A 27,577-nucleotide genomic window follows, 5' to 3' on the forward strand; every position below is an offset into this window, starting at 1 on the left:
AAGCTCTTTCTTCATCTTTATCCTCCCATGAATTTATCATAGGAAAAAAAAATTATAGACTTAATACAGAATGGAACACAGTTATCTATTCACAGAAAATATAGTTTAATTTTGTAGGATATTTGGATATGTTATTTTAGAGTTAATTAGAGTATGGTGCATGTTTTGTCACTAATGGTCAGTACTCTGGTATGTACCATTTACCCATAGAAGTGTTTCTTGAATATGGTTTGTGCTTTATATATGGAACCAATCAGCTTCATATTGTAGTATTAGGCTTACATTTAATTATTTCCTACCTCTAAATACATTACATACAAGGATTGATAAGCTTGCCTGTAGGAACAACACATCCAAATATTGGACAATATTTTGAGTAGTTACATAATTGTATTCCATCCTGTTTAACTAATTGTGGACATTAATGAAATATTAAGAAATTTTGTTGGTTTCTAAGGTTTTTAAAGAACTGACTTGCTAGTATTAAACTTAGTGATACAACATCAATGAATTTTTTGTAGTTTTGCAAACATAAAATGTTTGTTATTCTGTATAGAGATTGTAGCAGTTTCTCTTAAGTGTATCGAGTTTTAAAATGTAAACTGTAGCTGCAACATCCCTATCTTTATATCATCAGAAATTTCATTTAATTACTGTTGTTGGACAGGTTTATTTTAAACAAACGTAAGAAGTTTTACCAGTGTCACTGTATGACACTTATGTGCTTAATTTTTGGTAGTATATATTTGAGTTTTCATGTTTAAAACCTGGACACTTTTTTTTCATAAAACAAAAAATCTAGAACTTTACAACTGCTCAAAATTCATTAAATACATAAAGAGAACTTTTATATCTAAAACTAATTTTCTCATTTATTTTAGGCATTAGGAAGTTTAAATTCTATTATGGAGCTAATGGGTCCAAAGCACATTACTGCAGTGAGGATGAAAGTGATGGCTACTCTAAAGATAGCTATTCATTTTACTGAGGAAGATTTCCCTCAAATTTGTACTCAAGCCTGGAACACTTTTGTTCATAAGTATATTTTCTTTACTTTGCAATTGCAAGAAAAGTAACTTTTAATTAATCTACTTATCTAATGAAATTTCTTAACTTAAACACATTTTTTATAATTTTATTGATTCCATAGGGTTTTGAAAATGGTAAAAGTGTAGAAAACTTTAAAAACAATTTTGAAAATAATATTCTTTCATTGTGTCTAATATTTTATAAATATTTCTTTAATAACGTCTACTTTGATTTGATGTGGTTTGTTGTCTTAAGTGTTTATGATCTTTGTAGACTTATCTTTCACATCTATTGGGAGTGTGTACTCATGATTAGTCAGTATTGCATTGCATTGTGCAGGGAATAATATGACTTTTATTAACCCTTTTCAGATGGGTCACATGTCAAAGGCCATGTTATTACATTTATTAAGTTGCATTCAAAATTTTATTGAAATACAGTTTTATGAATTTATCTCTATTTCTGGTATCAAACTGTAGATTATAATTCAAATTTTGATATTATACAGTATTTAATTTTGTAGTTTAAAAGTAAGTATTAAACAAATACACCAAAACTTCAATTTTTATATGTTCTGTGTTGTGTTGAATGTAGAACTGGTTCAAATTAAATGCTTGTGATGTAAAAACACAACGTCTGTAGATGTACCAACTAGGAACTCAAATGGATAAGCTAAAATAAAAAAACAACACTTTTATCCTTTTAATTTTCTAAACTATAACAATATTTGTTGAATCGTACCTTTTCATTTTGAGAAATGGTCTTGTATATACATTTACTTCTATATATGATCTGAAAAACAATCAGAAGCTCAGAATATTTTTTTAATGATTTTCCTAGCCATTTTCAAATGTGATGGTGTCCTCTCTTTCTTTCGAAACAAACCTTCATGCTGCTAATTTGAGTCTTTAGCCTGTTCTAGATTTCCTGTTTTATTTGATACAAATACAGTTTAGTTTTTAAACTTGATAAATTATAATGGAATTCTATGTTATCAGTGTAGTAATTTATAACTGTTTGATTGTTCTAATGTACATATAAAATATCAAAAAGAAAATTTTGTTTCATAACCTCCACATGGGACATTTCTGAAGGCTTAGCAAGCTAAGACAAACAGCAATGAGGACATAGGTTGTAACTAAAACTGATAATTGTTTGCTTACTTTGTTATTTACTGCTCTACGTTTTGAGATAAATTAGTTTAAGAAAATTTGTTTTTAAATAGTAATGTTCTATATAAATATACAATTTATAATAATTGTATATGACTGTATTTTACCAAATACTAGTCCACTAAAATGCAGATGATATAGGTCACTTTGTAAAACCTAAAGGTCAGTTTTATATTATTGGATACATTAACATTAGCAAACATGCACTGTGGCATTGTAACTTCTGAATTGTTAGCCAAACAGGCTGAAAAGTCAATATTATGAAAATAGTAAATCTATATAAATGTATAATGTCATGAGATTTAAGCAGTTGTGTCTAAACATTTATGTTTTGTAATCTGTAGTCATTCTTGAGTAAAAAAAAAGCATAATTTATATTGGTTTTGTATTTTTATATGGTGATTACGAAATTGGTCAAATCGACTGAATCCATGTAGAAATTTGTTAATGGACATGAAATAAAATATTTCTTCTTAAGAAACATTTGATAAAGCTAACTAGATGTTATAAGGATTTCTCATGTGAAATTTTAATTTAGAAGTTAATTGAATTTTGATATGTATCAAATTTATGATATTTGCTAACAAAATTGATACACACAATTTTCTTAACACAAATATATTTTAATATACAAACAACAACAAAAAAACAATAACTACGGTTTGTGATAGTAGTATTGCAAATATTAGTCAATATACAAGAATTTTTAAAAACTTATAAACTATACTGACTTTTCTATCTGTCTAGAACTGAATATTGTATTGACAGTCCAGGTCCATGACAAGCAAATTAATTTTGAGTTGATATTGTTACACTTTGCTTGAGCTAGCCAGTTGTTTATTTTGGATGGCTTGACACTGCTTACAAGCTGACTTTTATCAACAAAGATATTCAATGTCTGAAGTTAATTTACTGAAGTTGAATGATTTGTAGTGGTTGAAATCTGTAAACTTTCCTGGCGATCTTAAATGTAAAAAATCTGTCTTTTAGTTATGTATGAAGGTTAGGATCAGTCTACTTATCTCGTTGTCATAATGTGAAGGTAAGATTCCATCTGTCTATCTCATCTCTTCAGTAACTATTAACTCATTTGACCCATGTATTCTTCACTGACCATGACACAAAGTTTTAGTGTCTTACATTCAATATTTTATTAAACTAATTTTTGTTTATGTTGTACCAATTAATGTAGCATATAAGCTTAGCTAATAATCCATGCTTTAACAGTATACGTTTTAAGCTCCTACTTTTACAAGACAATGTTAACTCAAATTCTGAATTTCCCTTAGTATGACACACATTATGTATTTTTGCTAAGTATCTTGTCATCTTTATTTTTTCACAATTCTTTGAAAAATTAAGAAATTAAACATTCGTTACTCACTATACAATTGTTATTGCTCAGGCAAACCATATTTTTATTGTCTTCAATTTTGCATGATAACAGAGATATAAATAGAAAACCCCTTTTACCACACCTACCTGTCACACCCTCTCTTTCAAGATATGTTAATAGTTCTTTTGTACATTTAACTACATACTACCTATAAACAATAGGAAATTAAGGTTTTTATGTGTCAAATGATATATTACATTCTGTTCTTAACAGGTATATGTAAATTTCAGGTTTTTATTTACAGTTACCAGGTCAGCCAAAATGACTGATCGCATTTTGAGTTAGGGTAGAGAAAATAACAGATGAAATGTAAATAGTTACTGGAAACAAACATTTAAAATGTCTATAAAAGGTTTTGGGATGACACAAAGGAAATTTGGAATTTTGAGATTAAGAAAAGTATTTTAATCTCAACATAAAAATTACTTTGCAAATGGAGTGATCCATATATTCACTGACAAATCTTTACTCTAGTTTATTGAAAATACTTCACTAAAAATATTTTTCTTGTTTGTGTAACACTTATAACATTAACTGAAAGCTGCCAAACTATGGGAAGATATGCACACTATTATTTAAGGTTAGAAGTATTATGTCAAAAGAGATTTTAAATGAGTACAAAGAGGTCACATGGTTGGTCAAATTGACCGAGCCCATGTTGAAAGAGTTAAAAGTTAAGAATCTATAACATATTTTAGGACCAAAATAGAAATTGTCCATTTTTTGTTATCAGTTCTCACTCAAAATCTGGTTTTCATAAGTGCTGTTTATGTGCATTACATGTTTATGTTTTTGTTTTTAGTTTTTTTATTAGCATATTTATAATATGGCATCCTAATTTCAGTTTTCATAAAATATCATGGTTTTAGGGATTTGGTCATAGTTGCATGTTCAGGCATATGAAAGTATGACTAATCATTAAAAAATTATATAATACAGAATTTAACCTTTTGTTTCTTTGTGTCAGTGTGGAATTGCAATCTCTTGGATCCCTTCTTAACCAGGTGATGACTGCTTTACTGCCCCTTCTTCAGTTTCACCCACAAGGAGTTGCTACTATATTCCACTTTTTAGTTGTTGAAAACAGGTATGTATGAAGTTCATATTTATTTATGTTATTCTTTTTTACAACTTTAGATTACTGGTTAATATGCTTGACTTTTTCATATGCCTGTCCACCATTTATTACTAGAAATAAAAATCATGCTTTACACTTTGAGGCTGTGCATGCATTGTAAGCATGACAACCAAATCATACTGAGTAGTCAGACAAGAGTTGGCAGTGGATTTTGATAACTAGTTGTTTTTCCTCAAAATTGTCAGTTAAAAAATTGTGGGTGTCTAGTGCAGATGGCCAATGAATAAGTTTCTGTGAATATCTTAAAACAAAAACAAAGCATCTGTGTTAGAGACACAAATAAAGATCAACATTTTTTGTAGGTGCAGTTGAAGCTTTCATAAATATATTAATGTTTTTTTGTACTAAAACACTTTTAGTAATACACATTATGAAAATATAATATTGATGATACATCTACTAGTGCACTTTACCTTTGAGGATCATATTCTGTTATATCTTTATAAGATAAATGTTTAATATTCTCTCTTTCTTCTATGATAGAGCAATTCTGTACAAACATTTTTTTTATATCTAATAAAAGAGCATTTAACTGATAGTTGGTATGAATTAATAACAGATCTGCACTTTAGAGCAGTGTACGATTGCTTAAAAATTTAATGCTAGATATTATATTAAATTTTATAGTAAAGAGCAATTTCCTGTTGATCTGATGATTGTTCAGAATCATGGTGAGGTAAACAATTCTTGTCACATACTTGAAAGTAAAGAGCACTCTCACTCTCTATTAATGTTAGAGGACCTTTACATCTTTCAGAGTCAAATACACTCGCAAAGATCTGATTTACAGGTCCTGTTGCATCCTTTAGAACAAAGTTCCTCTTACATTTTTCTGAGCCACAAACAATTTCATGAAGATGTAATAATATAAACCCTACTGCATCTTTCAGAGCAAAAAACATTTTAATGAGGATATGATGCTATGTATCCCATTGCATCCTTTTACCCTATCCACTGAGGTATTTTTACAGTGCATAACACGAGGGTTTAGTGTCACACATTAAAATGTTTATTAAATAACTTTATGGTTATGTTATACCAATTAGAATAGCATAAAATATTAGCTAATAATCTATATTTTAATAGCATATAAGTTTTAAGTTCTTAACTCTATAAGGTAATATTTGAAAAAATACAGAATTTTTCCTATCCTGTCATCATCCTTTAAAAAAGTATGAAATTGTACATAAACTATTCTCCATAAAATTGTCATTGCTCAGGTAAACCACTTTTATTATAGTCCTCAACGTTGTTTGGTTACAGAGTTATCAAATATAAAATCAGACCCATTCTGCCACACCCACCCATCACATCTTTTCTTTCATAATTCATTACTAGTTCACTCATACATTTAATTATATATTACCTATAACCAGCAGACACTCAAGGTTTTCATCTATCAAATGCCGTGTTGTATAACATTCTATTCTGAACAGTTAAATGTCAGTTTCTCTCAGAGTATGAACAATGTTCCTCTAAGAAATTTAATGACTAGCTTGGATTAATTTGTAATGACCATTGTTCTAGTCAGAAAGCCAGAAAAATTTTGAGGGGTAATGGAATTTGTATACTTTTTGCATGTTATTAGTTTATATTGTTTGGAGTAGTATTTAATTAAATAAAACTCATTAATTGCAATACAATGAATAAATAGTATACAAAATTAGGGTTAACTCTCTTTAACAACCGAGAGCAAACAAAAAAATATTTGTGATGTATTTTATTTCTTGTTTTCATGGTTATTTTTTATGTATAATAAAATAAAGATGCTTCTTGAGGTTCACATGTAAGCTGCTTTTACTAGCTTTAGTAGCTCGTTGGTAATGTAATTCAATAGCATAATGGAGCTGCACATTCCCGGAGTTATTTACAACTTATAAGCATCCAGAGAGTAGTAAGTCATGTCTCAAAAATCAATAAAACAATTAAATTTAAATATAAATAAATGCATATTGTTACAAACCTAAAGCTAATTAGGATAAACAAATGGGTTGTTATATTACTATACGAAGTCATTATAGAAATTAAAGTAGGTAATTCAGATTTTATTTTATTTTTATGGTTGCACAGTTAATCGTAATTACCAATCTCATTTTGAAGTGGGTTAGAGAAATAATATACATATATTATCAAATTTTGTTAAAAGAAACAGTTTCAAATGTATTTAGGAAGTCTTAGGGATTAAATAAAGGAATGTTGAGACTTTGAGATAAGGAAAAGTATTTTTAATTTAGATGTGAAAATTACTTGACACACGGACTTTAAAAATAAAAAATACTCAATATACTTATGGACAAATATTTATTTTATTTTATTTGAAATACTTCTAAAAATATGATATATTTGTATGTTAAAGACTTACAATATAAAATTAAACACTGCCATATTTTGTGAAGATATACACACTATATTGAAAGTTAAAAGTATTTAATCTAAGAAGATTTTAAACAAGTACAAAGAGGTCACATGGTTGGTCATATAAATCGACCCTATTTCACTCCTGGTGTCCTTTACTGCACATGATACAAAGTTTTAGTGTCTTACATTCAAACTTTTACTAAACTGCTTTTTGTTTATGATACAACAATTATTATAACATAAGAACTTGACTAGTAATCCATATTTTAATAGTATGTAAGTTTTAAGTTCTTAATTCTACAAGGTAATATTAAAAACATCCTGAATTTTCCCTAAGTATTCTTCCTTCTCTTCTCTGTTTTACCCACCACCCCTTGAAAAAGTACAAAATTAAGCTTAAAGTACTTACTATAAAATTGTTGTTTCTCTCACTAACGGCTCGGCATGGCCAAGCGTGTTAAGGCGTCGCGACTCGTAATCTGAGGGTCGTGGGTTCGCATCCCATTCGCACCAAACATGCTCGCCCTTTCAGCCGTGGGGGCGTTATAATGTGACAGTCAATCCCACTATTCGTTGGTAAAAGAGTAGCCCAAGAGTTGGCAGTGGGTGACGATGACTAGCTGCCTTCCCTCTAGTCTTACACTGCTAAATTAGGGATGGCTAGCACAGATAGCCCTCAAGTAGCTTTGTGCGAAATTCTAAAACAAATCTCTCACTAACTGTGATTGTTGCTACTTTCAATTTTATTTGGTTACAGAGCTATCAAATAGAAAATCAGATCCTCCCTTGCCATCTGTCACATCCTCCTTTTCAGAATTTGTTACTAATTCTCTCTTACATTTAATTACATATTACTTGTAGATAGTAGAAAGTCAAGCTTTTCTTTTGTCAATTGATGTGTTAAATTATGTTTTGATTAGGTTGGCATGAATTTCACTTATAATACAACTTTGGTTCCCACAGGAATCACAATGACTAGCTTGGATAAAATTGTAAAGTCTCTTGTCGCATAGTTAATCTGTGATCTTCAGTATATTATTTAAATAAATAATAATTGTTTAGTGCATTACTACCATTAGTATAAAAAACAGGCTTAAGTTTCACTGACAATCAACAGCAAGAAACAAGAAGTTTTGGTAAATACTTTATTTCTTGATTTTCATGTTTGTTTGTTATTTATTATTATAAAAGTAACTAAAATATAAAAGTAGGGATCTTTTAGGTTAGTAAAGACTAAATTAGATAAAATAAATAATATGATAAAAGTGTTTCACAAGGCACCCAAATGAACTGCATGTGCTCCAAGTGATTTAAACCTTATAATGGCACAGATAGTAGCTAGAAAAGGTTCAAAGTGCAAGAAAACAAAATTTGATTATAAATGTATGTGCACTATTATGAGCTTAAAACTACATCAGATAAACAAAAGTAGTTTCATGTTACAATTCTAAGAATAAAAGAGGGTAATTTAGTTTTATTTAATGGTGGTTAGGAGATTAATCGAACTGACTGATCTGGTTTTAAGATAGGGTAGAGAAAATGAAAGGTGAAATATGAAGTTTTCTGGGAAAACATTTGAAATGTATTTAAGTGGTTTTATAAATTGCACAAAGGAATACTGAAACTTTTTTGGAGGAGAAAAAATATTTTTAATCTTTACACACTGCATCCTCAAAACAAATACATTATATATTTACAGACAAACCTTTATTGTAGTTTGTTAAAATACTTCAAAAAATATGATTTTGTTGTGTGTGAAAGACTTGTAATGTTAACTGAAAGACTACCAAGTTTTCTTAAGACTTGAAATGAGTACAAAGAGGTCATGTGTTTGGTCATTTTAACTGAATTCATGATGAGAGGGTTAAATTCAAAAGCACTTTAATGAAATCATAACATTACAAGTCCCATTACAACTTTCTGAGCCAAGGAAAGTTCCATGAAGATATAATAATGAAGAGCCTGCTGCTTCTTTCAAGGGCAATGACCTTTTCATGACTATCTGATATCTGTAATATCATTATTTTATTATCTGTAAAATAATTATTTTAGAACCAAAAATAATTTCATGACTATTTGACATTATAGGTCTTGTTACATCATTTAGAACCAAGAACACTTTCATGACTATTACAGGTCTTTTGCATCGTTTAGAACCAAAAACACTTTTATGACTACCTAATATTACAGGTCTTGTAACATTTAGAGCTGAGAAAACTTTCATGGTGATGCAATGTTACAGGTCTACCAAAGGTGTTCAAACTCAAAATTATTTTCATCAGGATTGTGTCCTTTTGAATTTACCACTTTCATAGTAATTTGATGTTGTAGGTTCTTTCATTTTAAGAACACTCTTGATATGTTGTAACTGTAAAGGCCTATTTACATCCTTCCAAGTCCAGAACACTTTCTGGTTGATCCTTTTGCATTTTTTGAAGTGAAGAATATTTATGCTTTTATTTATACAGTGAAGAACAGATACTATTAAAGTCGTATTCAATGAATAATATTTGTAAAAATTATTAATTTAAAAGAGTGGAATAGAGATCATCAAAATAGTACAGCCTTGATATTGATGAATCTTCTGTCCAGCTGAAGGAAGTGATAAAAGACACCAATAAGAACTACATATAATCACATTCTGTTCTCATTTATAAAATCACACATTTCTCTTCACTAATTCACCAACTTGTGACAACTGCTGCAGCCCTTCCAGGTAGCACCTCTGAAGTGGAGTGTGTCTCCTCCAATGTGCACAGCACAGTCACGGACACAAAACACTACACCCACCTTAAATGAAGTTGATATGAGGAATAAGAATGACTAGGGCTATTTTTTATAACATTAATCCACAACTGTTTGCAGGACCATGAGCAGTGATTTCCTGGTTAATAAAAACATGATCAGTAACAAAAGTTGGATGTGTTTATTGTTATTACTTAGTAAAATCTACATATACATCTATACTAATAATGAAATTAACTTTGACATGTGATTCAAAAGCATGCATGTAAAGTAAAGTCAGATACATGCCCTAAATCTAATAAGCTACATGTGTGTCACTCTGTCCTTTTTTTGACAGTTGGCTGGATTTTGTTCCTCTTGCACAAAATAGTAAAAGTGTTTTCTTTTTGCATCCCTCACATTTAGTTATCTTAAATCAACAAGTAAAGTATAGTGTCCCCTCCCTAGTGCAAAGAAAATGGCTTTACAGAACAGAAGAACCAAATCTTGTATTGTACTCTTAGACTTTGAGAGAAGGATGAACCCACCATAAATGTTTCCCTAACTCATGGATTGTGTTTTAAATAATAGATATTATTGTATAAGAAAATTTAAAGGCTGAACACTATGTGCTTGGTGTGATTCTTTTGTGTGGTAAGGGGTCTTACCAGGAAAGGTTCCATATTTTTAGTTTACTTTCTGTAGATGGGTGGCCTTGTGGTGACCCCTTCCAGGATTAACCTGAGAACCAGTTTTGGACGTTTTCAACAGGTGTTGTGGACATTGTGTCAGATGTTGGTGTTCGGGTATGATGTTCATGAAACCCTGGTGTAGCTGCAATGTCCTTGTTTAGCATTGTAACGTGTAGCCTCATAGGACTCCATTGTGGGCAGGGTCAATGGGTAGTAAATCTTCCTCTCACTCTTATGAATTCCATAATCCTTGAAAATCACCACAACCATCAGATCTTGTAGCACAATTTTTAATCCTTCATTCTTTATCTGATTAATCCTTAGGGCATATGTCTCCCTTTTTCATTTAAAAGGGATTAAAGTGGAATATTGGCTTTCCCAAGTCCATCAAGAAGCTATGTTTTGGGGACATCTTTGTGGAAATATCAACCCCAAAACACAGTGAACACCTCCTGAATTTTAAGGCCATTGGGGATATACCCATTGATGTTACTCCCCCCTTGCTACTGTGAATTCTTTACAAGGAGTAATTGTTGAGAGTAATTTGAAGAACATTCCTGAGTTGGAGATTCTTGCTTGTTTCCCCAACCAAGGAGTTTCTGTTGTGCAGCCATTTCTTCACTTGCAAGGACAGAATTATGCTGCCAACCAGTGTCGTAATTTTGACATTTAAATTGTTACATCTGTCTGCCTTGACATCTACCTGAATTGTAAGGTGTGGGTATATTCCTAACCCTCTCTGATTTTTTCAGTGCCAGCAGTTTTGATTTCAAAGACATCACATCGTAGTTCTTTGACGTGCACTTTTTTGTGGTGGCAAAGACCACAATGCATATGAGTACAAACTGGAACCACATTGCATTAAAAGTAGTGGTTGTCACCTCTTTTACTTTTGTCCTTGTCTTAGGTGGGTGGAGGAGAAAGAGGTACAGTGTTTTAAAACAGTTGACAACATTTAGCTTGAAACTCAGAAATTATTTTTCCCCAACTCCATTTCAGACATATGCTTCTGCACTATGTACCACTGCTGCAGTGCGAGTGCAGAAAGATTTATTTTCCAACAATGTGAAGAGTATTTTGCCCTCTTTGGATAAGTGAATTGGCAAGTCAGTGTCTACTCCTCACTCTGTTCCCACCATTCTTTCCAGTGATTGCCCAGGTCCAGGTTTTTCAGCCCTGCTTCTGGCAATATGCTATTAAACTTTAATCCTTACCACAGCATTCCCTTGAGGTTCTATCTTCCTCAGTGAGCTGTGCTCTTTTAGAATAGACAGTCTGCCACTCTTCTTTTTAGCCTTCATATTCAGGTGCACTGGTAGAATTGGGTGTGCCATTGGATGTCATTGCTGTTTCCACTGATCAGCCCATACTGCAATAGCTTATTATCATTCCCACTTGTTTATCTTTCTTTGAGTCATCTGAGGAAGGCAGATATTTCCAATTGAATGTACTATCTCTTTACTAAATATCTTTCAAACCATTCTTCTATTCCTATTTATGCATATGGTTTAAAGTACGGTGTCTCTGTACAACCTGCCAAGGTTTTTCTCCAAATGATTGAGAGGGGGGAAGTTGTCCTTACTAGGTTATGCATTGGTCACAGCTTTTTTAACTCATTATTTTCTTTCATCTGCGACTGAGCCACCAATTTGTGGCCTTTGTAACACTCAAGTCACAATAAACCAAACTTATGATTGTAATGATGGCACTAACTAACTAAACTACCGTGGCAGGTGTTCAGTTTAGAGAGAGAGAAATCAGAAGAGTTCTCTCTCCAACTGGGGTGTTCAGGAACTTTGTAGTTCCTCTTCGTCCCCTTTCGTGGATTGTTATTAAGATTAAGTGGTGGTTTTTTTTATTATTATTATTTTAATAAATTAATTATCGTTATTATTCTTGACTTTTTGGGTGGAGGCAAAGGCAGCAGTGGAAAGAAAGGCCGGGACCTGTCCCGAAAAGAAAAAAGTTGGGCAGATGTGAACGTGAATGTAATTCATTCAAATTCAGATCAAATCAAACGGCCCGATTCTGGGTCTGGCAAAAAGGTTGCCTAGGTTGGGATCTAGAAATCCAATGTCTGAAGATTTTGATGTGGGGGGAAACGGGAGTGCCCCGAGAAAACCCACTTTCACACGACAGGCGCCGAAAGTTTTGCCTGTCGTGTGCCCTGTACCTGAAAAAAAGGAATTCATGTTAATAACATAGATTTTATTTATTTAGATTCTTTGTTGAGTGGATTGTGATTCTTGAAATATGTTGTAAGGTGATATGTATTTTGTTGGTGCACTTGATAATTTGTGTAGTGATGCCGTTAGTTTGTTTCTATTTTCTGCTTTTAGATAATATTTGAGAGAAAGTTCTGTTATTCTATCTCTTATAGTTGGTAAATTACTAATTTGGTGTAGATAATTTGTTGGCGTAAAAGATGGTAAACTGAATGCGGATTTTAATATTTTGTTTTGTTGTACTTGGATTTTTTGGAGTGTGTTGTTTGACATATTGTATGTTACTTGACATCCGTACTCTATTAGTGGACGGATGTAAGCCTTGTATATTTGTATAATGGTGTTCGGTGCGCATTTCGATTGTTTACCGGTTATAGTCTTTAGATATGAAATCCTTTTTCTGATTGATGAGTGTATATTGTTTATGTGTTTTTTCCATGTTAGTTTTGTGTCGAAAGTGACGCCAAGGAATGTGATGTTTTTGCTCATGTTAATGGTTGTGTTTCCAAGTGATAGTTTTATTTTTCTAGATTTTTCTTTGCTTCTTTAGTTTTCTATAGAAGGTGATTGCTTGTGTTTTTGTCGGATTTAACACGACCCTCCACTTGTTGCTCCATGTTGAGACGTTGTTTAGTGATTCTTGTACGCGAGACATGGCCATTACTGGGTTTCTTGAGGTGCTCCAGATTGCGATGTCGTCTGCGTATTGTGAATTGTGTGTGTATGTTAGATTTGGAAAAGGTATGTCACTGACGAAAATTATGTATAGAAGTGGAGAGAGGACTGATCCTTGGGGCACTCCTGCCGTTATATTAAATAATTTTGATATGGTTTTATTGACTTTTACTTGTGCTGTTCTATTGGTTAAAAAATTTGAAATCCATTTGACTATCGTAGGATTTATTTGTAGGTGATTTAGTTTGTATCTGATGGCGTTGTGCCAAACGCTGTCGAATGCTTTTTTGACATCTAGGAATACCCCGATGGTTACTTGATTGTTGTTGTAAGCTTTGTAGATTGATTCGGTGAGTCGTGTTAGGTGATCTGTTGTTTGTCTATTTTTCTGGAGGCATTTTGAGATTCTGGAAGGATGTTGTTTGATTCGCAAAATGGAGGAGACGATTGGAGATAATTCTCTCCATCAGTTTGCCAAGACAGCTTAACAGACTGATGGGGCGGAAATTATCTGGATTTGTTCTGTTAGTTTGTTTCTTGGGGATCGTTGTTATGATGGCTTTTTTCCACGTGTCAGGGTAATACCCGGTCGCTAGTGAAATGTTCATGATGTTTGTGAGGTGTTGTAGTAGGAGAGTGGAACTTTTTTGAGAATAATATTTGGTATTTGGTCATGTCCGGGGAAGTGTTCTTCAAGTTTTGATATTAATCTTTAGTTCGGATATGGTTATTTTTCTATTGATTGAATTTGAGTATGCTTCTAGTGTCTCTCCGGGAAATCCTGGTGAGAATGGAGCTTGGTTTGTATTTATGTAGTTGTTGACATGGTGTTGGTGTTGTGTGTCGAAATCTACTGAGTTTAAATCGCTCAAAGCGGATTTGTAATAGTCAGCTAATAAGTCAGCTTTCTCTTCGTCCGTCCTTGCGATTTTATTGTTGTGTGTGATGTGTTGTAGCATGTGATTTGTGTTTTGTCTGAAGCAATACTCTTGAATTTTTCCAGAATTCTTTTGGATTGTTCTTGGTTTTTCTAAGTTTTGCAGAAGTTATGCCAATTGTTTTCTCTGACTTTTTAATTTCTTGTTTAATTTTTGTATTTGTTCTATTGATTTCTGTTTTAATGTGTGGATCGCGTGTGATGTAGTGTGTTCGTCTTAATTGTCTGCGTTTGATTATTAGTGCGTGAATTTCTGGTGTTAGAGTCCATTGAATAAGTGATTGTTTTCTTTTGATTTAGGAATTGTGTTTTTATGGCTTTCTTTATGGCTTCTGTAATTTGATCAACATAGTTGTCTAGTTCTGCTTTGTTATTTACATGTTCGATTGGATGGGGTAGGTATGAGTCCAGAGAGGCATTAAAAGTGAGCCAGTCTGTTTCAGTGTAGGTGTATGCGGAAGGAGTCACGTACGCCACAGCAGGGTGGCGCGGGTGAATCATACATGACATGGGGAAGTGGTCACTGGTGATTTCATCATGCACTTTAAAGTTAGATATTCTGTTAACCATGTCCTTGGGTGCAATGATGAAATCGAGTACATCGTATGAGCCGTTAGCGGCTGAGAAGTGTGTAGGTGTATTGTCATTAATTAAGTGCATTTTATTGCTAGAGATAATTTTTTTTATGCACGATCCTCTGCGTGTGTCTCTGTTACCCCTTAATTCTGTGTGCGGTGAATTAAAATCTCCATAATAATTGGTTTGGGTTTACGATTAACACATTTTGAAGGAAGTTAATGTCGATGTCTTTGGTTGGTGAGCAATATATGGCTAGAATCGGAATAGTTAACCGGTTGTTAAAGTGGATATTACAAAAAATGGTCTCATTAATGTCAGATTTGAAGGAATCTTCTATTGAGATTATTTGCGATATTTTTGTACTAAAGTAAGTTATTATACCTCTGTTGTTTTCTGAGTGAGGTATGCTGTGTGAGATGAATCCGGGGATTGTGGTGTTTTGTTTTTCTGTGCAAAGTGTTTCTGAAACGATGATTATGTTGGCGTTTATATGTTTGTTTATGTTGTATATTTCTATCCTTTTGTCTTTGAGATTTCCTTGGCAGTTGATGTGTAAGATTTTAATGTGTTGTATCATTGTGTTGTTTTATTTCCCTTGCGTGAATTTTGAGTGAAAGAAAATGATGGCACCATTTACTATATGCCTTAAGTATGGGTTTACCCTTGACATTGGAAATGGTAACACTGTCCGACTTCCTCATGTCTTTAACTTTTTTATGGGCCATTTGCATTTTTAATTCTATTTAGATCTTTTGTACAAATTTTGGACATTGTTTTGTTTTAATTTAATTTATTTTTTTGCCTTTTATAAGACATTCCTTTTTCCTATTTTACTGCTTGTTTGGTGTAGATAGTCTAGTTGGTTTGTGCCAGTAAACACCAACCAACTGAACACAATGTAGAAATATCAAAGTTGTTTTGATTAACAAAGTTTCCATTTCTTTGTTAGGTGGAATTGCCATAATAAAATGAGAAAGTGCTTAACAGTCATGAAATACAATTATATAGAAACATCACAAAGTCTAAAATAGTGGTTATGTACATAATAATGTGAAGGAAGTTTTTCATGACAATATGACTGAATCTATTTTACTGAATTATTTTGCATGGTGATGTATTTTATGTTTAAGCAGTCAGTCAGGTTTAAAAGCAATCCTTTTGGCAAGTTGAAGTAATGTGTTCAATAAATACAAGTTGATTTTTGTTGCAAACTGCAGGTAAAGAACAGTATTTAGGGAAAAAGATGCAAGGCTCATATCACTTGTTATTGCACTGAAATTGAAAAAGTATAATTAAGGGAACATGAAGACTGAAGAATTCAGTAGTACTTATTCAGTAACCTGTTTCTATTGTTTTTTAGCTGTATTGGACTCACTGCAGTTTATTTATTGTATTCAGTGCAATTATTTTGTTACAAAATATAATAAACTTAGTTTATTGGAGTTCGTGTATCTGTTAAAATCAGTAAAATATATCCCAGTAAATGACAAGTTTTAGAAAAGATGTTGGAAAGCCCTTCATTTTTTTATTTTTTTTTTACATTAACTTGCATGAATAATTTATGTGCATCTCTAAACAACAGTTCATAAGTTATTTGTAATATATAGGAATACATTCGTGAAGATGAGAAACACACTTCAAGTAAAATGTATTCTGAAGACAGCTGGTATGGATATTAGAACTTTAATTAACATAAAGCAGAGTCAGTTGCAAACTCTCTCTTTGTTAACCTGAAGATTACATGAGAAGACCAAAATATTCTTCTGTGCTTTATGTTAATTAAAGTTCTAATATCCATATTAGCTGTCTCAAGAATACATATAGGAATACAGATTATTTTGAAGTAGAGAAGTTTGAGTTGAAACTTAAATAAATGTTTATCTTTTTTTGTTTTGTTTTTAGATTAGAAATGAGGAGATTGAGTGAGAACCAAAAGTCTTCATTTTTTTATTTAAGTGTAGAAGATGAAAACTTTGCTTATGATTTGGTTCAAGAGCTAGTTAGGTCTTTCCTAGCAGCTGAAGACACCAGAATACAAGTGAGTGGTTATTTTATACTGAAGTGTGTCTTTTGACTCTGTGTTATTGGTTTTATTTCACATTGACATACTTATGAGAAATGGTTAGAATAATTAGACTACCTATACAAAAGTTGCACAGATTTGAAAAATACTTTATTTTCACTTTACTTAAATTTAAGTTTTCATTTGTTAAAACTTAATCATTTATTTTAAAAAAATTAGTTTAAAATATAATCTTAATTATCTATGAACCTTGCCATTTATTTCTTTCACTATACATGAGATATTAAATTTTTTCAGAAATCTCAAAACAAATTGTTGATCACAGTAATCACTAGATATTCAGTGAGATATGACATTTAGTTTACATTACCCAGTTGCTTTCTTACCCAACAAATGGTTTGTAACATGATGTTCTGAAATATGGACAAACATGTTTTGAATCTCCTGTGGTCTTCAAAATATGGATACAAATGGGTGAAGAAGTTCAGTGCAACAAAACATAAGCCACATTTTAAGGTGTGTTTCCAAATCCTGGACTTACGAATGACAGCAGAATGTGCTTTTATATATTTCAAATACTGCATACCATTTTGGATTGTATATATGCTTTGAACAAAATACAGATTGTGACAATCATAACTCGCCACTGAAACACACTGTAAATGGAGAAAGTTTTAAATCGTCATCAGGTAAATAGAATAAATAAACTATCAAAAGATCATTTGTACAGGGTGTTCAGAAAGTCACTGTGCACTTGTATATTTATTAACAGACATGTTTCAATATAGAATACAGGAGGTAAATATGAATAACAATTATAAACAATATTAAAAGTGACCCCTGTTGGCTTGGATCCTTCTTATTTTGTTTCTAAACACTGATGTCAGTTGCTGGCTTGAAATAGACTGAATAGACATATAATTACAAAACTGCACAGTGACTTTCTGAACACCCTGTATAACATTTTGTAACTCCGTTAATAACATTACTACAGTTGATAAACTTCTGCCAACCTGCATGGAGCCTAAGACAAGACCTTCCAGCTATATGAAGTAGTAAAGGTGTGCCAGGCACCAACAGAAATTTTTTTTTTTTTTGTTAAAAAAGAGCATGAAGTGAAAACATAAACTAACCATCTTTAGTGGCATAAAATTGAGTGAAACCAGGGAGAAGAGACCTCAGTGTTGTCTTTACAAATCCACTACTATCACTAGTCAGTAGGAACATTAAGATTGTTCAGGACATAGAATTTTGTGTGGAATCAGCAAATCAGTTTTCTGGGAGGGCAAAAAATATAGAAATGTCACTTTTGTTTCTAAGTGAAATGTATTTAGAGAAGAGAATATACTTCTAAAAGTGAAGGAATTTCTTCACTGAAACAGTGTTAAGCTACATCTGCATAATTTTAGGACTAACAGGTTTCACTTTTATAAGCTCATTCATTACTTACAAATAGACTTAATGTGTTGAAATAAAATTCTTTGTAGACTGATAATGTTTGTATCCTGTGTTCTGAAGCACCCATTGATAAAGTTGCAATATTGCTTTGGACTTTTCATTATTGTGAGTGAAAGACCTGTTGAGCTTCATGTATTTGTAGATAGTGAAAATATTAGACACACTCGAGATTATAGGGTTGTTAATAAAGTGCCAATATCTAAAGTTTGTAACAAGAAGTAATTATTCTTGAGGAGACCTTTTGGTGTACACAGAATTCAAGAACTGTACTGTATAACGAATCTATGTTGATTGTATATGTGACTTTTTTTTAACACAGGCTTAGTCTCTGGGACTGGCTTTATAATCATTTTGTGTTTGATACAATTTTCAAGCTATTACTTTTAAATTAATAAATATATCTTGATGGAACTTGGTATATTATCAATAAATATTACAAGATTTGTTATGCAAAATATTGTGTTTTTTTTATGAAGTCGTAAGCTTTTCTTTTTCTTTTTTGCATGTTTCTTATCCAACATTTTGAGATGAAAAATACTTTCATGCATCAGAAAATTTTCAAATTTCACATACAAAATATAACATTCAAAAACTTATCAAATGTTTATTAAGGAAAAACATTATGTTTTGCCCTTTATTTTTACTAATGAATCTCTGTGTAGGTTTGGTTGATTTTACTGATTTCGTAACCAAAAAACAAAATGTGTGTGTGTGTGTGTGTATATATATAAATTTTGCCCTTTTCATTCTGGGATGACAACAGAGTATAACATGAAAACACAAATGTTTAGACTAAATAGCTTAAATCTTATAACATTATACATTCATATATATTTATTATTTTTATTATAACAACCTTTCATCCATGCATGCCTAACAATACAGAAGCTACAGTGAAGCAGTGCACATGTGTCATATTACTGTATTAAGTTATATGGAACTAATTTTTACTATCCACAGAGTGACCTGTTTTGACTGTGTTGTAGTGGAAAAGGATTGTGCAAAATACAGTCACATTTCAATTATTATACATTATATACGTATTTACAATACTGTTATTTACAGGTAACAAATATACAGTATAAATAAACAAAATAGTCATAAGTTACAATATCAGTACTGTAGAATTCCACTATAATTTATCAAGCTTAGTAAGTAAGCTGTATTTAGGTCTAAAAAAATATGAAATTCCAACATAATGATTATCTTTTCTCACATATGTGAACTTTACACATGCTTCAAACCTTCCGCTCCCCACTTTTGGAATTGTAAGATTTCAATGCGTTTCTCATCCGAATCGTCGTGTGACATACTCATTTGACATATGTGGTTCCTTCTACACTCCTCTACTGAACTATCACTTCTCATTTGACAGTGCTTAGGTTTGGAAGAGCTTTTTCTTTTTTAAGGTTGTATTTACTGCTCACAAGGTTCTATCACTTTTGGGGATATGGCATTATTGTTAGCAGCTCGAGATGGTGATTCCTCCTTTTCTTCCATTTTCCATCTTTCCCCTTGACTTTATCCGTGTAGGCTTCTGTGCTCAGTGAGAGCTCTTTGTTGACATACTGCTTCCTACCAGGATAAGTTTTCTTTATCCTCTGGCAATCCTCCTCTGTTCATGATCTTTTACCTACTTTTTTTTGCCAGTTAGGTCCATCTTTTGTTTCAGTTGGTCTATTTCTCCTGGAATTTGTTCTGGGTATACTCCTATCAGATCTGACAATTTCACTTTTCCCTTGCTTGCCTTTGTCATCCATTCTAAGTCTTCCATTATATTGCAGTTTCCTCTTTGTTTGGGGTTTTATCTTCCACCTGTAGCCATTCTTCACAATTCTGTGTGACTGACTGTTAAGTTTCTATTTATACTTTCCTTTTTCTTTTCACAGGTCTTCTTTTCATTCATCATTATTTTGATCCTGTTCTGTGGTCAGACACCAGGATTTTTTAAACTTTAAATCCACACTGTACTTCCATGATGTGTTCAATTTATCTTCCATGGCTTCACACATTCACCATTGAGATGGGGTGTTCCACAAAATCACATATAGGTTCATGATTTTCATGATATTTTGTGTTTCATAACCAAGCCCATCCCAGACTGTATCACCCTTGGACTGAATGGGAAAACAGAAGGGGTTTGTTGTCCATCCCAATCATTCCTAGAATTAATAACTCAGTATGGTTTGATTTTTCAAAATAAGATTTTGTGGTTATGTGGTGATACTGCTTTGGATTTCACCACCACATTGTCACCTTCCTTGCTTCAAGTGGAGTATGGGCATCCTTACAACTCCAGTTCCAAATTGCTGAGGTGGTTGACCCTGAAGGCACCCAGCTGAATGAGTTACTCACAATAACCAATCAATTACAGAATAGGGTGGTGGTATTTTATGGGTGTAGATGATGTGATATTCTTCTCTTTATGATAACCATTGACAACAGAATGAGACATCAAGATGTAATTCATCCCTTTTATTGGAAACTGTCATCCTACTCTCAACTAAATGTTGTTACACTATAAGAAGGTTTTGAATTTAGAGTGAACTCATTTACTTAAGTTCTCACACATATTTCAAGTTAACTATCTTCCTAACTCAATTTCCTCCATCTTGGCTGTGGGTCACAGCAATGATTTGTGAAATTGTTCTGGTTCTGTCATTGGCTATCTCTTGTTTCTTGTTTTCTCATCTTAATATTAGGGGTATGATATTGTCTATGGATGGTCCTGGCCCATTTCACAGTTATGAGAGTTGATTACATGCAACAGACATTCTGTTGATACCAATTCAATAGCTCAGATCTAATCCTAGTGTCATACCCAGGAATTAGAGTGGGTTTCAATTCCCCATTTCATGGGATTGAGGTAAAGAGGGTATGCTCTTTATTCTACACTCACATGGATGTTGGTATCCCATGGGCATGTTTTGAAAGTAGTTGATTTACTATGTGTAGTCCATTGCATCCAAGCTGCTGTACACCTAGGGGTGTATCTTTTGTTTACCTGCCTTTCCTATTTTGAGATTGAGTTACAGTATTGGTTATGACCACTTTCTTGCCACATTCTCTCTCACTCTGATGTACTCCTCTCATTTTTTTTCCTTATATTTCACACGTTCCATAATCGGATGAAGAGTATCCCTGGCTCAGAAATGGTCCACTTCCCTTTCTATGATCTCAAGATCTGATTCTTTCATTTCCAAGATATCCTTCAGATAATTTTAAAATATTCTTTTGTCATATCCTCACACTGGTCCCTCCTTGTTATCAATGTAAGATTCTAGCTAATATTGTGAGAGTAGATAATTACCATATCAGAAGTCTTAATTTTCCCTATACTGAAAATGTATTTTCAATGTACTTGCCATCTCTCACAAGATTAACTGTTCTTATTTAGTGTTGCCCTTTGTATGTGAACTTTTCTTCATGCATATTACAAGTCTTCCACTCCCCTTGAATTGGGATTTGTTTATCAAGGAAATCATCATCCATTATCCTCTCATATTCCTTTTAATACTTTAGGTCTTTTACAGTAAACACAGTCACATGATACCTTATATCTTTCACATTAAACACAGTCACACATAATACCTTATATCTTTCACAGTAAACACAGTCACACACGATACCTTATATCTTTCACGGTAAGCACAGTCACACGTGATACCTTATATCTTTCACAGTAAGCACAGTCACACGTGATACTTTATATCTTTCACATTAAACACAGTCACACGTGATACCTTATATCTTTCACAGTAAACAAGGTTGCACATAATACCTTATATCTTTCACAGTGAACACAGTCACAACGTGATACTTTATATCTTTCTTCTATATCTTTCACACTAAACACAGTCTTGCATAATACCTTATATCTTTCACAGTGAACAGTCTCACATAATACCTTATATCTTTCACAGTAAACACAGTCACACGTTATACCTTATATCTTTCACATTAAACACAGTCACACATAATACCTTATATCTTTCACAGTAAGCACAGTCACACGTGATACCTTATATCTTTCACAGTAAACATAGTCACGTATGATACTGTAGGCCTTTCACAGTAAACATATGGTATTGTGTGTATTTATTGTTATTTTTATTTCTCCACTTCCTAACGTTTTCTTTCTTTCTGGAACTGAAGTTTTTCATGCTGTGTTTATGACTGTTTTCTTATGTAAAGTACACATTTTTCTTTTTTTGTAGGACTGTGCATCTTATGCACTGCAGGAAACCTTACAGATATATACTTGTCAAAGTGGAGAGTTGTCACAAATTGTGAGACCAAGTGGTAGTCTTTGGAACAGGTTTTCAGAAGAGGTTCAAGAAATTTTGGTACCTTTGCAGCACTCTAGGTATGTATTTTATTTTTTATTATAATGAAATTTAGACAGTAATTTTCAGTTATTTTCTTTCTTATCAATTTTTTTCTAACATTGTTCATTGTGTTATGTTTTTCTTTTATCTTTACTGTGTTATAAAACATTACAATTCAACAGTATTTTAGCATAGTTTAAACATTAAAACTCAATTTTTTTTAATATTTCACATAAACTGAAAAGTTATTTGAATATTGAAGTTGTTCTGCTTTTAATAAAAGTTAAAAAAAAAGTTCATCAGGTTTTCTGTTATTATTTGATAGGTACATTATGTCTAGTAACAAGAGGACTTCCTTTCCATGCCCAATATATGGGAGCAAACTAGGAAGCACTTTTAAAGATTGGGCCTGTAATTGGGCATCTTGTCTTCTCAGAAGGTAAGAAGCACTTTTCTGTGATAAAAAGAAATGAGATAATTAGGTTGCTAATCAATATTATTGTTATAGGTGATTATTATATTAATTAAAACCATGACAAAATTTGAACTAGAGATCAGACTGTGTAGATAAAAGTATTACTGAAACAGAGGCACCTCACAGTTCAGCTAAACATATCTGTTCACACAGTTCTTGTAAGTCTGAGTTTCATTTCCTTTTCTAATTCAGGAGAATGTTAATTTCAACTATTAAGTAACGTGCACACAGTTCTGCGACATTTGTCACAGTTTTAGCCCATTAGGAGCACATTATTGAAACTTACTCTACAAATATGTTTAGAACATAAAGGTGGTATACACTTTTAGAATTTCTTTTGGGGGGTAGACTACTGTAGTATCAAAGACAAGTACTAGATTATAATCACCACATTACACTTAAAATTCTCTCATTTTGTCTTTGTATATGTTAATTTTCTGTTTTTAATGGAAAGAAAAGAAATAATGCAGAATAGTTTTTTATAAAACTGCTTTTTGAGAACAGATTATGCCATAGAGAAAACAACCAAAATCATTTCAATTTAAAACTAACTTTTCCATGCTCATTAGCATGTTTTTAAATGCCCTTAGTTTTATAAAATTTATATAGTTTTGTGTATTTAATTTCTCAGATAAAGCGAGAGAATACAGCTAGAGTTTTTCAGTCATGCTTCATGATTGACAAAAACGATGTGAAGACAGCAGTTTTTCTTCTTCCTCACATCATGGTTAATGTTTTACAAGATGCAAGCAATGAAGAAAAGGAAGATGTTTGTTTTAAGAAATAATATAAAGTATAGAAGTAAATGTACATAATTCTTTATATGACATTTTCTTTTTTCAGAAGTAAAGAATGTAATACAACTGATAGGCTGTGAGATTTTAAAGACAGAGCTTAGCATTGATAGCCATTTGACAGACTTCTGCATCTTCTCTTATCAGATTGGCCAATCATTAATTTTGTTTAGATCTGGTAATAAAATGTTTTAAGGGGTAAGAAAGCAGGGAACAGAAAGAAAATACCAGTACCAGTACATCTGCTTTGATGTTTACAGTAAATAGAAAAGATTCTGAATTGGTTAATTATCCATCAGTCAGCCAAAGGTATTCTGACTTTGGAACATTTTACTTAACTTTAGTCTTTCAGTCGTTTTTCAGGATGTGAATTCTATTGTGAGAAACTATTTTCAAAATAATATTAAAAGTACTTCCTTTTATCAAAAAAATTTTCTTTCTTTCTTATTGTTGATTACAAATCCTAGTTCCATCTTACATATCTAGTCAATTTCAACTTGATTGAAAGTAACATTATTTCTTTTGACAGTTTATTTTGCCAGTTACAACTGTCACTGCCAGAAACAAAGATAAAACTGTCAAAAATGTATGAGTGACCTATGGTCAGATCTTTGAAATTGAGATCAACGTTACTTTTGTCAGTCTAATTAACAATATTTTTTGCTAAGAGTATTCTTGGACAGCATGAATTTATATCTAATAATGTTTTTTTTAATAGATATTAAATTATTTATGTGTATCTTATGAGTGCTATAAACTTAACAGTAACATTCAAGAAGAAATAGTTTGAATTATTAGAATAATTTGTTTTATTTACCGTACATGTTTACTTAGCTTATGTGCACTGAAGTCTTGTCATAGCTTTCAACAAATATAATGTAATATGAAAAACATGAATGTTAAAATAAACTATAATCCACTTTTGCATGTTACACCAAATGTTATAGCATTAAAAATACCAGTTGAACAGTGATTTTGATTTATATAATTATATAAGACAACATTGTTTGTTTTTTTTGAATGCTGTGATTTATATAAAAGTGAACTGAAAATGTGAGCTGAATAATGTGTTCACAGCAGTTTTTGCGTTATCATAGATGTTATAAATTACAAGAATCTATGAAATATTTTGCTGCATATTTTAGTAGTAGAATTTTTAAAAGCAAAATGGAATGCAAAATAATTTTTTTAACATTGATAATCAAGGTAGATTTTAATCTCACTAAAATTTAGAATTAATATGTGTTATTATAAAAAGAAAAGCAAAACTTTTTATGTATTTGGGTCTATAGATCTACAGAGAGATTATGGCTGTTCTAAGCCATGTTGACCAAGCTGAACAGAGCAAATTGAAGTTTCATGAGAAGAACTGACCTTTGCCACTTGAGTGCCCAGACTGTGTTTTCAATATTGGATTGTTTAACGGTTTGGTGTCATCAGTATTTTGTGATGTTGAGATCTAGTAACCAGAATAACTCCAAACCTGCAAATAAAGGAAAGGTAGTTGGAATACTCATTAATTAATCATGAGCTTAAGTTACTGGTATTTTTATGTTCTTTTTTCTTTGAGAAATTAAAGACTGTAAATATTATAAAACAATTAAAATACCTGTTCTAATCATTGATTAACAGCCTTGATTATGTTTTTACAACATAAAAATGTCACTTTGCTAGGAAATAAGTAATGATTTATTAGGGTAATAATTTCAAAATTTGAAGCAGAGTTACCAGAATATTTTCTCATGTAAAATAATTGAACTTACTACAAGACTTTCATCTGTAGAAGCTAGTGGTGGTAATAACTTTTGGATAACAAATTTTCTACAGTGTTCTTTAAGAAAAAATTAATTTCATTATTAGTCTAGCCTGTATTTCTAAAACTGTTGTGTTGCCTTTTAGATTCCTTTAGGTAGAGGGAGAAGGTATGTCCACTTAGTTGTTGTTACTTTCTCATTGTGTAAAACATCATTCTTTGGCTACAGGTTGAGATCAGTCATATATATTTATATACACACACAAAACATTGTGGTCCAATAACCCTAACCACTAACATGAGATACAGGTTTCATGACTGCCTAAATCCAACCTTGTCTACCTGGTTGAGGCTAACCTATACGAATGAATACTCGTATTCTGTTCCACCTTGGATATAAAATTAAGTTTCAGGTGAAGAGCATATCTGTTCTGGAGGTAGTTCAGTTCTCCCACTCTTGTACTATTCTTTTCTTGGTATACTCCTGTTCTATGAAGACACTTTCTGTATGGATCATGCCTGCACCAGCCCCTCCACCTTCTTAACATGGGATTCTAGTGTCAGTAGATGGTATATTTCGAAAGTTAACTGAACATGTATTTTCGATAATACTTACCTTCACTGACACTCTCCTGTTCTACCTTCACACCAAAACCAAAAAGAAAAAAAGTGACTGTGTTGTCAGGATGAGATGGTTATATACAGTACCTAGTTAGAAGGCACATTAAAGTTTGTGGAGCAGTTTGCTAGTTAGAACTTGTCTAAGGTATTTAAGTTGGGTATAAAAGACTGAAGTTAGTATTTTCAGTGCTTAGATGGGCAAAATATGGAATCCTTAGAGATCATGAAATAGCTGTAATGTCTGCATAGGTAAGTATTATTGGAAGTGCATTTTAGTTTAAGAAAGCATTAGTTTCCATTTTGATACATTACCATCTAAACCCTGAGTTTGACTTATAGTTTAATGAAGAGCAATTGAATATTTTAAATAGTAGTGTGTACACAAACCTATGAATGTCACTTAGGTCTTTAACATTCAAGAGATGTACAAGCAAGTCATCATGTTCTTTCAAGAGCTGTAGTTTGTGACAGGACCTTTTCATCCATGTAGCAAGTGTATAGTTATACTGTGACCTAATCTGGTGCATTATATTCAGTACTGTGTGGTCTAACTTTCATGCAGTATTAAGGACTTAACAATGTTTAATCCTTTTACAATGGGTCATGGATCAAAGGCCATCTTGTTGTGTTTGTTGACTTGCATTCAAGATTGTATTGAACAAATATTTTATGAATTTATGTCAGTAAGTTTGGAATCAAATTGTAGATTATAATTTTACTATTTAATGTTATGTGTGAGTTAATTTCTTAGTTTAAAAATAAGTATTAAAAGAACATAAATATTGATTTTAGTGAGTCACATGTTATGTTTAATGCTGCACAGTTTAAAATTAGATGTTTGTGGTGTCAAAATACTAAGTTCACAGTTTCATACAAATTAGGAACTCAGATTACTAACTTTGACAAGCTAGAATATAAAATAAAAAGGTATGAGGTCTTTAACACAGTGGGCCCTATTCAACTCTTTCCAATTTTTGAAACAGTCCATTATATACTCTTACTACAGTATATGACATGTGAAAACCAATCAGTAGCAGTAAGATGTTCCTAAAGTGGTTTTTAGCTATTTTAATCTTTGAAAAAAGCTAGTGTTCTTTCAATCTAAGTTTTGAAGGATTTGTGTCTGCTCATAGTTTCATATATTTTAAAATTGATATAAATCTAGTTACTAAGTGGAATTCTATGGTATCAGTGTAGTTA

The 27,577-nt window shown here is 32.0% G+C and overlaps 2 protein-coding genes across 3 annotated transcripts; both read left to right on the top strand.

Moving 5' to 3' along the window:
* Nucleotides 1-858: 858 nt before the first annotated feature.
* On the top strand, nucleotides 859-23,429 carry LOC143242253 (serine/threonine-protein kinase ATR-like). The gene is made up of 6 exons (XM_076485623.1): nucleotides 859-1,039; nucleotides 4,565-4,684; nucleotides 16,828-16,963; nucleotides 22,624-22,772; nucleotides 23,060-23,173; nucleotides 23,402-23,429. Exons 1-6 carry the CDS (start codon nucleotides 906-908, stop codon nucleotides 23,427-23,429), a joined length of 681 nt encoding a protein of 226 aa, XP_076341738.1. The 5' UTR covers nucleotides 859-905.
* Nucleotides 23,430-23,734: 305 nt separating this feature from the next.
* On the top strand, nucleotides 23,735-25,488 carry LOC143243097 (serine/threonine-protein kinase ATR-like). 2 transcript variants are annotated; one of them, XR_013023883.1, is made up of 2 exons: nucleotides 23,735-24,312; nucleotides 25,296-25,488. XR_013023883.1 is itself a non-coding variant. In XM_076486834.1 (2 exons), the coding sequence occupies exons 1-2, from the start codon at nucleotides 23,883-23,885 to the stop codon at nucleotides 25,374-25,376; spliced, it is 177 nt and encodes a 58-aa protein (XP_076342949.1). In that variant the 5' UTR covers nucleotides 23,735-23,882; the 3' UTR covers nucleotides 25,377-25,488. The 2 variants fall into 2 exon arrangements, 1 of the variants encoding a protein (XP_076342949.1); XM_076486834.1 differs by having other exon boundaries at nucleotides 23,735-23,978.
* Nucleotides 25,489-27,577: the final 2,089 nt, after the last annotated feature.

This window comes from Tachypleus tridentatus, unplaced genomic scaffold (genome assembly GCF_004210375.1).
Source record: "Tachypleus tridentatus isolate NWPU-2018 unplaced genomic scaffold, ASM421037v1 Hic_cluster_2, whole genome shotgun sequence".
NCBI classification, from domain to species: Eukaryota; Metazoa; Arthropoda; class Merostomata; order Xiphosura; family Limulidae; genus Tachypleus; species Tachypleus tridentatus.